This window comes from Hyperolius riggenbachi, chromosome 10 (assembly GCF_040937935.1).
Source record: "Hyperolius riggenbachi isolate aHypRig1 chromosome 10, aHypRig1.pri, whole genome shotgun sequence".
NCBI lineage: Eukaryota > Metazoa > Chordata > Amphibia > Anura > Hyperoliidae > Hyperolius > Hyperolius riggenbachi.
The window spans coordinates 188,582,224-188,599,473 of NC_090655.1; the positions used below are offsets into that span (position 1 = coordinate 188,582,224).

The following is a 17,250-nucleotide window of genomic DNA, read 5'->3' on the forward strand; positions in this document are numbered from 1 at the left end:
AATTTTCCAGCATTTTTCAACTAAAAAAGTACCAAAAAGTAGGTGAAAAGGTACTATCAAAAATTATTTTGAGTGTTTTCTTGAATTTTGGTGGCTTAAAATGCAGTTTATTGACAAGTTTAAAAATATCACCAAGGAGAAAACTCAGGAGAAAAAGGTAATTGTATATGGGCCCAGGGGCCATATGCAATTCACTTTTTCACCTGAGTTTTCTCCTACGAGTAAAAATTTCATTTTCGATTTAAAATAATATTTTACCACTTTGCAATGGAAAAAGTATCAAAAGGTAGGTAAAAAGTACTATCAAGACTATTTCGAGCATTTTCTTGCTTGCTGATGGTTTAAAAGTAATTTTATCAACAAGTTTCAAAATATCACCTAGGAGAAAACACAGGTGAAAAATGGAATTGCATATGGGCCAAGGTGTCTTATAAAGTGAACTGTGCACAACATTTTGAAAACTTCTCAAACAAACCTTCCCTTAAGGAAGGTCCATTGTTTGGGCTTTGGAGGGTGCAGCAGGCATTTAATTACCTGCAGGTGCTGCGCAGTAGCCCCTGTCTAGATGCAGACCTCCATTTTCTATGTCCCTGTGCTGCAGAACTGCATGGCCCATATCCCTGGCAGACGTAATACATGCCGGGGACGTACGATACATGCCTGAAGATGTAATTCTCATTGATGCAAAGTAATTCTCATTGATGCAATTACATCTCCTGGCCAGGAGGTGTAGCCACATCAATAACCTACATATCCCAGCACACACTGAGTATTCCCAGGATGCATTGCAGCTGCCAGAGACACAGGGCAGTGTTCTCCCTAGGCTCTTTTAGCCGGGTGCTCCACACGGCTAGCTTTGGTGAGCACCTGGCTGTCATCGGCTCACATCCTCCTCTGCTGTAAGCAGAATTGTGCAGAGAAGCGTTGGCCTTCCATGCTCTCATCTCGCCCCACCCGGCTACTTTTTCATGCCACCCAGCTGGAAAAAAAATTCTGGGGAGAACACTGCAGGACATTACTGCACAAACTTCAACCTGCGGCACAGGGTCACAGATACATGGAGGCTTCCATTTAGACAGAGGGGCCTACCAAGCAGCCCCCTGTAGGTAAGCACATGCCTGTTGTACCCCAAAAGCCCACATAATTAATAAGCCACCCTTACGTGGATGTCCTTTTAAGAAGTTTTCTGAACTTGGGAGCAACCAGCTGCTCTGTATTCTTTAAGCACACTGCAAATGGCTGCCAGGTTTCCCTTCCAATTATACACCATCAGTAAAGCGGGTCTCACGTGCTAGATGTTCAGAGTTTCTGTAAAAGGGGCTTTTATCACTTTGTAGAAGCCAGACAAAAAAAGTCTTCTAGCAGCAAAGCGGTCTGTTGCAGTGATAGAGTCTGGCTGGCTTTATTTACACTGGGAACACACGATGCAACTTCCGGTCGGATCCATGGGAATCTGACGGTTATTTCCAACCTGCTTCTGACCAATAAAAGATATTGATTTTGAAAAGTTATCGATCCCTTTATCGATCGGGAGCAGTTTAGACATGTACAGATGATACAATTTCCCATTAGATTACGCATCAATCAGACTGGAAATTGCACTGTGTGTTCTTGCATCCAAATGGACTTATTTCAGTATGTGTGCACATCTCAGTGGGGTACATGACCATGATCCGGGGCTGTGGAGTAGGAGCAATTTTGGGTACCTGGAGTTGGAGTTTAAAGTTTCATAAACTGAGGAGTCAGAGTTGGGAATCGGATGATTTTTGTACCAAATCCACAGCCCTGGTAAGTGTTAGACTAAGTAGTCTGAGACGAGGAACCATTTTCGGTACTTTGAGTTGGAGTCGGTGGTTTTATAAACGGATTCGAGTTCTTTTTGTACCGACTCCACAGCTCTGCCATGATCAAGCCAGGCAAAAGCTACGGTCACAGCAGCAGCGTGTTCTACTCAGCTACAGAAATATATACTTTTGGGGGGGAGGGGGATGGATAAGGTTTTCTTTACTGACAATATATAATGCAGAAGGTAACTGTGAGTTAATAAGCTACCTTAATAAACAACCACTATTCGTCCAGTTGGTCTGAATACATATTGTGATCCTATCCGATAAGCAATAGTCTTGTTTATACTTATAAATCAGGGCTTTGGAGTCTGTACAAAAACCGTCTGACTACTCAATTTATGAAACTATCGACTCCAGGTACCCAAAAATTGCTCCGACTGCACCGCCCTGCTTATAATGGACTTATTCGTCATCTGTTCTTAAATTTCATATTATTGCATAAGAGAATATTGGGAGCAACAACACCATGAAGTCCAAAGAAGACATCCTTTTTCAGTTATAACAGCTTTAAAACGTGAAGCATAGCTTGACACAAGTGTCTTGCAGCGATCTACGGGTATTTTAGCCCATTATTTATGGGCAAAAGCCTCCAGTTTAGTCACATTCTTAGGCTTGCACGCTGCAACTGCTTTCTTTAAGTCCCACCAGAGGTTCTCAAATGGATTTAAAGGATACCACAACTGACATGTGGCATAATGAGATAGACATGGATATGTACAGTGCCTAGCACACAAATAACTATGCTGTGTTCCTTTTTTTCTTTCTCTGCCTGAAAGAGGTAAATATCAGGTATGTAAGTGGCTGACACAGTCCTGACTTAGACAGGAAGTGACTACAGTGTGACCCTCACTGATAAGAATTTCCCCCTTTTTTATCTCTTTCTTGCTCTCAGAAGCCATTTTCTTCTAGGAAAGTGTTTTATAGTTGGAATTTCTTATCAGTGAAGGTCACACTGTAGTCACTTCCTGTCTGAGTCAGGACTGAGTCAGCCACTTACATACCTGATATTCACCTCTTTCAGGCAGAGAAAGAAAAAAAGGAACACAGCATAGTTATTTGTGTGCTAGGCACTGTACATACCCATGTCTATCTCATTATGCCACATGTCGATCATGAAATCTTACTCAACAGGCTACAAGAGTACTGTGGCATAGATGGCATTGTTCTCCGGTGGTTCAACTCCTTCCTGGCTGGCAGAACACAAAGGGTAGCCTTAGGGCCTTTCCTCTCCAACCCTGTACCACTAAAATACGGTGTACCTCAGGGCGCAATATTATCCCCTTTACTGTTCACCATATACATGCTGCCACTTGGAGAAATCATACAAAAACATGGCCTGACATATCATTGCTATGCTGATGACACCCAGCTATATTTGTCATTCAAACCTGATGTCACAGACCCTACTCCACAAATAAACGCATGCTTAGCTGAGCTTCAGGAGTGGATGAATAATAATTGGCTAAAACTTAATGCTGACAAAACTGAGGTTCTTGTTATCGAGGGCCAGGGCTCAATAGCAAAGCAGCTCCAGTCTCAACCAACACCGCTAAGGATAGGGAGCTCAGACCTGAACAACTCAGACTGTGTGCGCAGCCTGGGAGTACTGATTGATGGGAAATTAAGCTTCAGGAATCAAATCTCAGCTGTTGTGAAACATTCCTTCTTTCACCTAAGGAATATTGCAAGGATTAAACACCTAATTCCTTCAGAGGATCTTCCAACCCTAGTTCATGCCTTCGTCACATCAAGGTTAGACTACTGCAACGTCCTCTACACAGGCCTGCATAAGAAAGACTTACGCCGCCTGCAATTAGTACAGAATGCCGCCGCAAGGCTGTTAACGAGCCAACCCCGCCATTGCCACATAACACCAACCCTGAGCTCACTCCACTGGCTACCGATAAAATGGAGAATTCTGTTTAAGATTGGCTTACTGACATTCAAATCCTTGCACAATCTGGGCCCTGGATACCTGAAGGACTTGTTGCAACTACATCACACCCCCCACAATCTTAGATCAAAAGGACGTAACACCTTGGTCACCCCCAGAGTCCACCTCAAAACCTTTGGAGACAGAGCCTTTTGTCATGCTGCCCCTACACTTTGGAACTCCCTGCCACACCCAATCAGGACAGCCCCATCCCTGGAAGCATTTAAGTCTAAACTGAAAACCTACCTTTTCAGTCTGGCATTCATGAACATCTGACTATCTCCTCTGTAACACAACCCAGCCTGAAACCCTGTATTAATCTGAGACACAGCTATGCGCTTTGAGTCCTATGGGAGAAAAGCGCTTTACAAATGTTATTGTATTGTATTGTATGTCAGTTGTGGTATCCTTTAAGTCTGGTGGTGACTGCGATGGCCACTCCAAAATGTTCCAGCCTTTAATCTGCAATCATGCTCTAGTGGACTTTGAGGTATGCTTGGGATCATTGTCCTGTTGAAAAGTCCAACGTCTCCCAAGCCTCAGGTTTGTGATGGACTGCATCACATTTTCATTCAATATCTCCTGGTACTGAAGAGAATTCATGGTACCTTGCACACGCTAAAGATTCCTTGTACCTGCAGAAGCAAAACAGCCCCAAAGCATGATTGACCCCCTGCCATGCCTCACAGTAGGCAAGGTGTTCTTTTCTTCATAGGCCTTGTTATTCCTCCTCCAAACATAGCGTTGAAAAACTTTTGGGATAGTGTTCTGTGGACTGATGAAACAAAATTATAACAACTGTTTGGGCCCATGGATCAACGCTATGTTTGGAGGAGAGAGAACGCTGGGGAGCGGACACACATGCAGGGAATCCCAGACATTGTCGGTCCGTATCGGCGGGTGTTCCCTGCCTTTGCCGTATAAGGTACAGGGACTTTTCCTCACCATTTTTTGGGGAGAAAAAGTGTGTCTTATACGCCAGAAAATACGGTACTTTATGTCATGCATTCTGGGGTAATGTCTTGCTTGTAATGCAAAATACAATTTCTTTTTTTTTTAGGAAGGCAAAAATTCTACATATTCCACAGCAGATTACCTACACATTTCAAGGCTACAGACCCTGCACACTAAACATTTCAGAGACAGGTTCTGCAGAACTTCTTAGTATGCATGCAGCAGCACTTGTCTCCAAGATCATCAATGTTGTCATACATTAGGATAATCAGCAAGATTGCTTTGTATTGTTTACGTCAAAGCCCTGGCTATGGTAAATAGAATAAAATTTTTGAAGTAGGAACACAAAACTGTTATGTTGTTTTTAGTAGCCACATACAATACAGTATCTAGCGTCATAAGATCTGTATAGAACGAAAGCAGCCATCACTTGTTACACTCATGAGAGAAAAGACTGTCACAAAATCCATGCTATTCATATTTGGTATCCAGGTCTTAAAGGGTACCCGAGATGAAGATAAAGGCTATGTACTTACCTGGGGCTACCTCCAGCCCCATGAGGTGTGTGGGCTCCCTCACCATCCTCTTCGTTGTCTTCTAATCAGTCCGGTAATCTGGTCAGTTGCGGCCAGCCATGTGCTGCTGCACATGTGCAGCACGGGCATGCACCCCCGCCACGCTCCTGTACCCGGAAGCTTGACAGAGATGTGCACGCAGTCAAGCATGCGCAGAAGAGCATTATCGGGGCTGATTAAAAGACAATGGAGCAGCTGGAGAGAATGGCACCTCATGGGGCTGGAGGAAGTTCCAGGTAAGTATAAATATAGCCTTTATCTTCATCTCAGGTTCTCTGTAGCTGCTGGGCTCTCCCAGGGTACACATCTTGTCTGACTTCCTTTTGGCCTTTCTACTCCTACTAGAGATTCCTTGAGAAGCACCAGTAAAGACTGCTAAAAACTAAAGCCCAATCTACACGATACGATTCTTTGAGCGATTCAATTACGATTTTATTTACGATCCGATTAAATCCGACATGTCCGATTGGGATCTGATTAAATTCGATTTGCCATTGCAAAACAATGGCAAATCGAATTGAATCGAATCCCGCACGTCGGATTTAATCAGATTGTAAATAGAATCGTAATTGAATCGCACAAAGAATCATATCGTGTAGATGGGGCTTAAAGCCTTCTATAGACACTAGATAATATGAGTCTCAGACAATAGGGCAGTATCGGCTGAGAATCTGTGTGCTATCACATGTCATTTAGTGTTCCACCCATGCGGATTGCTACAGAATAAGCGACAAGAGCACCTATTTCTTTATTCTCAACTCTGCAGGCCACTACTTGTTAATTCGCCACCCATTGTCCCTTCTCCTGTTTCCATAAAGCAGCACATGCTAATTGGCTACAGCCAAGAAACATGCTGTACAGAGCTTGTTCACAAAACTGTCACCCTAACAATCAATTACCATATTTCTCACATTAGAAGACCCAAAAAACTGTTGGGAAATGTCAGTGCATCTTATGTTGCGAATATGGCCAGATTGTGCCCCCCTCTCTGTCCAGCAGGTCGCTATGTTCGAGGTTCTCTCCCTTCCTCCATGCAAACCAAACAAGATAGCATGCTAACGCTCACAGAAGCCCTGTATTTCTACATACTTCAGCCAAATTCCCCATTCCTTCATGCAGAAGTAAGCGTAGCCTTCCATACAGAGTAATGTGCAGGAAGCGTGTCTGTAACTCCCCCTCCCCGCAGCGACTCTCCTGTGATCGGCAGTGTCCCCCAATCACAGCAGAGCCGCTGCAGGGAGGTGACTTACAGACAAATTATGCATCTACGTCTGCACGGAGGGAGGGGGTGAACCGGACCAAAGTGCATAGAAATACACAGCTCCTCCAAACGCTGGCATATTAGCCTGCTTGGACTTTGGCAGTGCGCTGCCTTCAGGGATCGAAGGACTAATAGCAGCGGAGTGGTTAGATTGATCTGTGGTCCCTGAAGCTGTAGGCCAGGTTCCCACTTGCGCCAGATCACATGCAGCCAGCTGGAGCGGACCGCTACAATGGCCCGCTGTGGTCCCACTGGAGCTTGGAGCAGATGTTACCACCATAAGCTATATGGGGAATGCATCTGCTCTTTCCGGGATTATCACAGACTGCACAAAAGTGTGGTCCGCTTACCTCGGAGGATCCATTGCAGACTAACAAGTGTGAATGGCTCCTATATATAAAATATTCACTGACAGTTTTGCGATGAGCGGAAAACAGACATTTTCAGCTCAAATGGGAACACAGCCTAATGCTGGAAATACACCGTGAGATTTTTTGGGCAGATAGATGGTTCGATAGTTAATTTCCGACATGTCCAATCTGATTTTTGATAGTTTTTCTGATCGATTTCTCATAGAAGTGAATGGAAATCGATCAGAAAAACAATTGGAAAATCGGACAGTAAATCTGCTGAAAAATCCAGGGCTGTGGAGTCGGAGCAATTTTGGGTACCCGGAGTTGGAAATTTCATGTCTGAGTCAGGAGTCAGATTTAGATGATTTTTGTACAAAATCCACAGCCCTAGTAAGCATTAGACTAAGGAGTCAGAGCCATTTTGGGTACCCGGAGTCGGTGATTTCATAAACTGAGGAGTTGGAAGATTTTTGTACCGACTTCACAGCCCTGGAAAAATCTCATGGTGTATACCCAGCATTACACTGACTGTGGAATCAAGCAGCACCCTTTAAGGCCTGGGGCTTCATCAGTGTGTGTTGATGCATGGGTGCACTATGTGGGACTGGTCCAACAATGTTTTTAAGAGGGTTGAGGCATGTTCTCATTCAGTAAGTTCTGTTACTTTTATTTAGTCAAAAAAAAAAAAAAAAAAAAAAAAAAAATAACCCTCATTCAAACACTGTATACATTATTTTCTCTCGTGTGGATCCATAAGCTGTCCGCTCCTGCAGCATAATATGCTGTTTACCTAAATACATTTATTTTTAGCTTACCCTTGCCTCATGTCACTAATTCTCCTCAGGAGCTTACACCCCAATTATTGTCTCATGTAAGGATGAGATAGTGATTAGAATATAAGCGAGAATGGTTAGGGCTTGTTTACAAGGAGCTTGCAGGGTGCTAGCGATTTGAAAAGAGCTTGCTAATGTAATGCTATGTGGAATTTTTATAAAATCACATAACGCTTTTGCAGTGTGAACCAGCCCTAAGTGACATGAGGCAGGGATTAGAGTTCAGAATATTTTCTTACTTGTTTTCATCCAACTAAACCCTAGGTGCGTCTTATTGTCAGGTGCATCTTATAGTGGGAAACATAAGATTTAACAATTAATTTACAATTGTTCCATAATACTTTGGAGTCAATAAAACAACTGCCCATGTATTTAATTAAAAATGGATCTTAAAAAAAAAAAAATTAAGTTACTTTAGATTCTTTTACAATCATTTTATAATCAATAGCATTAAATCTATACACGTCTAGCTATCATAGAAATAGCCATACATGAGTGAATTATGACCTCACAACAAGCCAACTGATACCTTTCCAACTGTAACTCAATCAAATAGTGTATAATCTCGTTATAATAAACTCCAAGGGACCAGGAAAAGTGGTTTCCTATATCAGAAATTGCCCTAGAAATTACCCGCGTGTCCTGGTACATTCTCTGCTGCAAAGGACCAACTCTGTCCTCCTAGTGGAGGTACAGTACAAGCACTTGCACAATTGGTGGACAACAAGGGCTGCATAGCCAGGCTGGACAAATCGCTAGTACAGTATCTAGGGGTCATTAAAAATTGCAGCATTCACCTAATAGAGGAAGCCAGGAGCGTCATCGCTAACAAGGGAAAAGATATGTACAATCCCTTGGGAGGACTGTGGCAATATCAGTTTTTGGAAAGTGTAAGTGGTAACACTGCATCCTCTTGTTTATGTTCCCATTATTCCTCATTTTTCCCAGGCTGCTTATTTGTACAGTACCATATATCCAGCACCGGTGCCATTGTTGTCTTGCAAATGTTATCAGGCATCAACTCACTTGCAACCAGCCTGAAGAAATCAGCAGATCATGAGTTTCACACTGACATATGATGCATGTGCCATCCACTGTTTACAATATCCAGAGTCAGCGTCACGTAGGGGCCAAAAAAAACATGCTTACTATAACAAAAGTTTTACTATAATCAGAGTTTACAATACCAGGCGTTGCTCCCATAGACTTTTAATGGAGATTGTCCGAGACCTGGAGAGGTAGTTACTGTAACCAAATGTTTACTATATCAGAGGTGATTATAACGAGATTATACTGTAGAGATTAAAGTAAGTCTGAAGCGACTTTAAAAATAATAAGCAGATACTCACCTAAGCAGAGGGAAGGCTCAGGGTCATACAGAGCCTTCCCATTCTCCTGCCGGTCTACTCGTTCCCTATAGGACATAGAGCCTTCCCTCATAGGGGAGTGTGTTTTTTTATTTTTAAAATCACTTCAGGACTCCCTATTTTACATGGCAAACAATTTCTGATCGATTTTAAAGTCTAAAATGTATTGAGCATCGATCGACTCTCAAGCACCATCAATCACCCACCACCACTGCTCTAGACTTTTAATTACCAATACAAAATCAATCGATATGTGGAGCAATAGACTGGAAGATTCAATCAAAGTGAATGAATCGATTAGAAAAATTGTAGGACTAGTGATACAAAGGTTTCAAGAGCATGGATCTATCATCATCAATCTCCTTGATCAACCTAGTTCCATTCGCCTCCACTCATGCTCTGGATAGAGCACTCCTTTAACTTTAAAGAACTAAGCACAGAAAGAGAAGACCGGTGTATACTAAGGGCTGTGTCACACAAATGCACAAATTTGTAGCTGCAGCATTCCAGCTGCATTTGCTGCTACTATTACCCAATGCAGTTGCTAACAACTATGTCACACTTGAAGCAACCTGTAGCTGCATAGCCTAGAATTGAAGCCATAAACAAATAGCAAGCTGCTAGTGTGACATGTCATTTAGTGCCACAACTATGCAAACAGTGTACAATAGTTAGTTTGACTTTTACATGATGTGATAACTACTGCCCAGTATGTAGGGTCTCACCTGCGGTGTCTCCAGTCCCCATGCCATTCAAGTAGAGGATGGAGAGCAGATGGGGTTCGGTTTTTTCCAGGGCAACCCGCAAGTCTTGGAAGTGGTCTTTCTCTTTCACTAGGAGCATCTTGAGCAAGAGGTCCACTTTGTCCCGTTGGGAGGCACAAGTACTGTCCAGCTCTTGCCTGTCCCTGAGGGTGAGGGTTCCTGCCTCCTCCAGGAGGTTGAGCAACCTGTCTGCATCGCCGATGGACTCCACCAGGTTCTGGTGGCACTGCTGCAGCAACTCTCTGTGTTTGGGTTCCATCCTGCACGGGAGGAAGCCAGAGAATAGCCAACTCTCTCCCCTCCTCCCTCACAAGTAAGTGCGCTCTGCCTGGAGTCCTCAGGAGTTACAGGCCCAGCAGGAGCCTCCAGCCTGCACAGGAGCTAAACACAAGCCTGCCCTGCTGTATCCACCTCTGCCTGCACGCAAGCTGCAAGCAGCAGCAGCCATATTGCCCAGCCGGGGAGGGCTGCAGAGCTGCATGCTGAGCCTCACCTCAAAATCTTACTGCTCTTCTCTCTCCCTCCTTGTAAAGTCTCGCCAGTCAGCGACAGTCAGCAAGAGAAGGGAACAAGCTGCTCCCTCCGCCTCCTCCCCAGCCAGCGTACACTCGGGATCTGTTTCCTGCTACATGACTGGAAAGCTGAGCCAAACTCCGCTCGCTTTCCGAACCCCGATGTAGTTCCCTTCTCTCCGCAGCTTTTCTCCAGAACTCCGCGAGAATTGCGGCTGTGCCAGCGGCAGGAGCCAGCAAGCTTCCTCTTTGTGAGTGGAAATTTGTCTTGTAGTTCTTTGCCCCCGTGTCTCCTCCTCTCCCTGTCCCTGTGTAGCTTCCTCCTCTTCTGCCTCAGTCCCTCCCCTTCTCCCTGTCTGTGAATATGTGCAGTGTCAGATCTTTTCTCCCATACATCAGGTATGGTAGTGTGTCATTCCTTCATAGAAAAAACTTCTGCTCTGCTAAAGAACTCATCAAAAACCGAATTTACCATGCCATGTATTATATATACAAAGCCTACTTGCTCAGAAGAGATAGCTTCACTCCAAACAGGTCTCTCTTCATCAAGTGGAAGAAAAGCTGCCCATACATAGTACAATTTATCATTTTATTTGTCTGTTTGGATCTTTATAGAAAAAAAACAGGATAATGTTAGTTTTTTTTAATCCAAAAAAAGATTCTTTTCAACTTTCATTCAAAAATGTGATCATTTTGGTAAAAAAAAAAAAAAAACAGGAAAATTGAAGGGTTTTTGTGTACCGTGTATGGGTACCATCAGGTGCCTATAAACAGTAGAATTTTTTCATCAGATGTAATCTTTCAATGCAATTTTTATGATCGAATTGTACAGAAAACTGTACAGTATGTGGTGAAAATCAATGTAAACGATTCTATGATCTATGGTTGGAACAGAAAATGTAATCCTAATGTTGGATTTTACGATCGAATTGAAAGAGAGAAAGTGCTCTAATCATCCCATTTATGGGAACAAGTGATAATTACTTTTCCGATTACTTTCGATCATAAAAATCGTGTTGCAAGATTGCATCTGATTAATTTTTTTTACCATTAATGGGTACCTTAAAGGGAACCTAATCTGAAGCTAAAAAAAAAGTTTAACTTACCTAGGGATTCTACCAGCCCCCTTCAGCTGCCCTGTGCCCACCCCATCACAGAATGAGCCTCTGGTCCCCCCCCCCCCCCCCCTAGCATCTCAGCAGGGGCGTAACAATAGACCCTGCAAGGGATTTAGTCGCAGGGGGGCCCAGGAGCCGCAGGGGGCACCATGGGGGAGAAGTTTCTTTTCCCTGTCTTAAGAGACTGACAACTAAGGGTATGAAGAGAAAAAACTTTCTGTTCTCTGCACAATTGTTCTAATGCCTGCATCTGCTCAGCCACTGATAAGGAATCATACAAAGATATGTAGACAGTCTTGTCTACAATGCCCCTCTCCCAGCCTCTCCACCCCCTTCCCAAGTGCGTTGTACTTCAGTGATGTTGGAGGAGCAAGTTCTGCACCATCAGAGGAGGACAGAATAAGTGTAAGAAGCTGGGACCGGGAGCACACACCTCTGACGGTTTTCTGTGTGCGTTTTTTGCACACTACGTGTGTCTGTATGTGTGAAAGCATACACGTTTTATCACAGAAGCTAATGGAATTGATAGAGAAAATGCCTGCAGTGTTTCACTGCTGTCTGTTTTTATCTGCAAGGGGGAAACACATTCAGGTGTGCATTAGCCAATTGAAGAACATTGGTTCTCAGTTTACCTGTGCAGAAAGCGATGGGGGGAGGGGCTCCATCCAAAGTTTCACAGGGGGGCCCATTGATTTCTAGTTACGTCCCTGCGTCTCAGTTTTTATTTCAACAACTGGGCCAGTCGATGTCCACTCGGCCTGCGAGGCTCTGGCCGCACGCATCCATGCTGTCCCCAGTAGTGTCCTGCGCATGCACAGTACGAGATTTGGCGCTAGGTCCTTCAAAACCACAGTCAACATCCTTTGTAGCACCCGCAATACTTACCTTCTCCAGCTCCAGCCCAGGCGGACCAAGGCCACGCATATAAATGACAGAGGGTTGGTACGGGGGGACTGGATGATCTTTCAGTAATGGCGCAAGCATGGGGCAGCTGAAGGGGTGTACATGAAAAAAGGGGTCCAGAAAAAAGGGCGTCGGGTTTGCCGGTAATAGAATGTCTCTAAAATTAGCGATATTCTAACTACTTCATTTCCATGGTAGAATATCGGCAGTATGTTACGATATTTTACTATTGCTAAACCCAAGCCTACTCTCACACAGAACCCTCCCCTAACCCCCCCCCTCCCTGGTGATGCCTAACCCCTACCCCCCGGGGGTAGCTAACCGCCGCTGGTGGTGCCTGACACCCCCCCCCCCCCATGGTGCCTAACCTCCCCACAGTGGTGCCTAACCTTAACTCCCCCCCCCCCCCCCTCCGGTACCTAACCCTAACCCTTGTTCCTAAGCCTCCCCCTCTCCTAACCCATAACACCCCCCCCCCCCCCGGTAAGGCCAGGACACTGCAGCTTTTGGGTAATACTGCATCGGGCGCCTGCGGATGCAGAAAACTTTAAAGAGACACTGTAAAAAGAAAAACGTCCCCTGGGGGGTACTCAACTCGTGAGGGGGAAGCCTCCGGATCCTAATGAGGCTTCCCCCGTCCTCCTCTGTCCCACGGGGTCTGCACACTTATTTGTCTGTTTGGATCTTTATAGAAGATGAGCCATAAATTACTTTTCTCCCATGTTGCTGTCACTTACAGTAAGTAGTAGAAATCTGACATTACTGACAGATTTTGGACTAGCCCATCTTCTCATGGGGTTCTCAGGGTTTTCTTTATTATTAAAGCACTTAGTGAATGGCAGTTGCTCCGTCCAACTGCCAAATAAGTGTGCAGCGAGCAGGGAGGCTGGTTAGCATCTTTGTATAAATCTTTTTCAGGGCATGTCTTTATAAAGAATAAAGGCCATGCTGAGAAACCCCTATGGAGAGATGGACTAGCCCAAAATCTGTCGGTAATGTCAGATTTCTAATACTTACTGTAAGTGACAGCAACATGGGAGAAAAGTAATTTATGGCTCATTTTACTCTGGAAGAAACATACTTCTTATTTGTAAATGTTCACATGTATTTAAAATTTTTGCGACAGAGGTCTTTTAATGATTGCCGCTAATTGGGCGCCTAAAATTAGCTGCTTTGTTGCAAAATAAAAGCCCAGATTTGCAGCAGAAAAGAGTAAATTTCAGCCCCGGCAGGCGCCTGATAGCGGCAGCCGCCATGTGCCCAAATTTCCCTTTTCTGCCACTAATCGCGGCTTTTAACATTGGTCCCTATGGTGTGCCCTTTCTTCCGTAAGGGCTCCTTTTTTCTGTTTCAGCTGCAGGGGGCTGGCAGAAGCCCGAGGTAAGTTAAATTTTTTCCCCTCAGTTTAGATTTAGGAATGAATAGCTTTCTTTCATATGGGACAGCCAAATGGGATTGTATATACTGTAATTCCTCATGTGCCCCCAGTTGACACACTGTGCGACTATCCAGAAGCATAAAATGCATATTATCTAAGGCAGGGGTCACACTTGAGCAAATCTGCAGCATTTGCTGCATATGTTACGGCCAGAACCCGAAGTTTGGCCACTTCTAGTTCTGGCCGGCCACTTCGGGTTCTGGCCGGCCAATGTGCGAAGTGGCCGCTGCGCTGTGGCCAATGTGAGGAATGGAATGATTCATGTAAAATGAATGTATCTTCTGGCCGCAGCGCAGCGGCCAAATGTATCGCAACCTAGTTAATTTAATGACATTAAGCCGGCGGCAATGAAACAGATGAAGCCGCCGGCTTTTGCTCCGCCTCCCTCTCCCCCCCCCCCCCCCGCCTCTCTCTCTCTCCTTTTCTTATGGGCAGCCGAGGGGGGACACGCGTGTCCCCGAGAGTCGTTCGTCGCGCTAGGGAAAGCAGAGCGGGGAGGCTGCAGACATTGCTTCTGCCAGCACCTGCTCTGCAAGAACGGCAGGGAAGCCTGCCGCGACAAACGACTCTGGAGGGGACACGCGTGTCCCCACCGGCTGCCAAGAGTAAGAGAAGGAGAGAGAGGCGGGGGGAGGAGAGAGAGGCGGAGCAAAAGCCGGCGGCTTCATCTGCTTCATTGCCGCCGGCTTAATGTCATTAAATTAACTAGGTTGCGATACATTTGGCCGCTGCACTGCGGCCAGAAGATACATTCATGTTACATGAATCATTCAATTCATCACATTGGCCGCAGTGCAGCGGCCACTTCGCACATTGGCCGGCCAGAACCCGAAGTGGCTGGCCAGAACTAGAAGTGGCCAAACTTCGGGTTCTGGCCGTAACACAAACAAAAAACGCATACGGAATCCCATATAATGATAGTCTATGGTGCTGCTGCATTTTCCAGAGGCATAAAAAGATACAACCTGCACTGCTTTTCCTGACAACGCATCTGGTTTTTCACTGAAATCCATGGCTACTGTAAGAAAAAAATGCTCTGCAAAATGCTTGCGGGTAATCGTCTGCGATTACCGCAGATACAAGTGTGAAAACAGTGCAGTCATGCTCATTTGTGACTCAATGCATTGATTGCCTCTAAGCTACTTGTGCCCAACAATAGCAAGAACCAGACCTTTGCAGAGGAGCAGCAGACAGGATGTGGATTCACCACTTTTAGCCTCCTGTGTGAAAGTGACATTTTACTTTACTCCAAAAGCTCAAGTTGAGCTAGATATACATGGTTTAACCAAACCAATTGATCTGTATCCGAATGGAATTCAATCGTATAGTTATCGATTCCTGTCACACATGGAAAACTCAAATTTCACATGTTATTGCTCTATATAACACAGGTGAGTCCCACAGTAATACCTTAATAATTATATACTGACAACAAGGATTCTTTTTAAAGGTTTTAACTTTAATAACAGTGGTGTTCCATGGAAGTTATTTATCCCAGAATTGCTGTAAACTAGCAATTTACATTGTAGCAGATTTTGCAATCTAATAACAAGCTTGGGTGAACAGACTCAAAGGTCATTTACCTGAAAGCCGAAGGCTGCATGAACATCTGTCCTCTGTTTTTGGAGTTTTTTGAAGATGCTGTGGAAAACTGAAATTAGCTTGTAGCTTATGTCTTTGAAGAAAACTTAATATATTACACATTATGCTTATTCATTGTCCAATCCAGTAAAATTTCATGGAATTCCATTTGTGCTATCTTGCTTATCACAGGCAGCACCCAATCAGATCCAGATGTCATCTAGCAACTAATAAGTAGCTGTGAAATGCGGGGCAAAATACTTTAAAGAGAAACCGTAATGAAAAATCCCTCTGGGGATACTTACCTCAGTTGAAGGAAGCCTCCGGATCCTTTTGAGGCTTCCCCCATCCTCCTAAGCCTAAGGGATCCAGCACTGGCAGCCCCCGAAATACAGCCAACGCGTGTGTCTGCTGTATTTACCTTCCCCCATCCAGCACAGGCACAGTAGCGGCTTTCTGATCTGGCTCAGTTGTGAGTTGCCTGTGCAGTAGAGTGGACTCGATCGTGCTTGGCTATTTCCGCCTGAACCCAATCGGAAAGCCGCTAGTGTGCCTGTGCTGTATCAAGGTAGGTAAGTATTTACCTTGCCAGTGTTCTGTGGCTGCCAGCGCTGGTTCCCGGAGGCTGAAGAGGATGGAGGAAGCCTCATTAGGATCCAGCGGCTTCCCCCTCCCAAGGTAAGTATCCCTGGGGGGGTGTTATTACAGATTTTCTTTAAGGGTCCATTTACACTGGTGCTGCTGGGTGAGATTTGGAACAATCGCACCACACTGCAGCCGAAAAGTCACACTGCACGTTATAGCCTCGGTGCAACTGAATAGAAAAAAAAAATGCAACTTCCGGGCACTTCCAGGATTAACGCAGAAGTTGTACAGTAACGCACTGCAGCTTGTGGATTGCTTTGGCGTTACCCCATGCACTTCCATTGCACCGCAGGCAGTGTGTCATGTCTCATCAGTCCATAGAACACTACCACAAAAGTTTTGGGATAGTGTTCTGTGGACTGATGAAACAAATTTAGAACTGTCTGGGCCCATGAATCAACACTATGTTGGAGGAGGAAGAACAAGGCCTATGAAGGAAAAAACACCATACCTACTGTGAAGCATGGCGGGGGGGGGGGGGTGTCAATCATGCTTTGGGGCTGTTTTGCTTCCGCAGGTACAGGGAAGCTTCAGTGTGTACAAGGTACCATGAATTCTCTTCAGTACCAAGAGATATTGGATGAAAATGTGATGCAGTCCATCACAAACCTGAGGCTTGGGAGACGTTGGACCTTTCAACAGGACAACAATCCCAAGCATACCTCTAAGTCCACTAGAGCATGGTTGCAGATTAAAGGCTGGAACATTTTGGAGTGGCCATTGCAGTCTCCAGACTTATATCCGATTGAGAACCTCTGGTGGGACTTAAAGAAAGTAAGTTGCAGCGCGCAAGCCTAAGAATGTGACTGAACTGGAGGCTTTTGCCCATGAAGAACGGGCTAAGATACCCGTAGATCGCTGCAAGACACTTGTGTCAAGCTATGCTTCACGATTAAAAGCTGTTATAACTGGAAAAGGATGTTGTACTAAGTACTAAGAATGAATGTCACTTGGGGGTTGAATAAAACTGATAATGATGTGAGCACAGAAAATACATTTGTGGTTATTTCATTATAAATGTTATGTTATATTTGTCTGACTTACAAGTGTCTCTTTGATTTAATTGTAAACAAGATGACTGAAATGATCAAAATCAATGTCAAACTGGCCAAAACACTCAATTTCATTTGAATAATTTTGAACTCAACTGTATATTGGGAACACCC

At 44.6% G+C, this 17,250-nt stretch overlaps 1 protein-coding gene across 1 annotated transcript in view; it reads right to left on the reverse strand.

Annotated features, from left to right (window-relative positions):
- Positions 1-10,696, reverse strand: part of DLG5 (discs large MAGUK scaffold protein 5) — a 176,044-nt gene extending 165,348 nt beyond the window's left edge. The window contains exon 1 of the mRNA XM_068255433.1: positions 9,849-10,696. Within this exon, the coding sequence (XP_068111534.1) occupies positions 9,849-10,146 (298 nt within the window). The 5' untranslated portion in view covers positions 10,147-10,696. The remainder of the gene's footprint in view (positions 1-9,848) is intronic.
- Between the last annotated feature and the right edge of the window lie 6,554 nt (positions 10,697-17,250).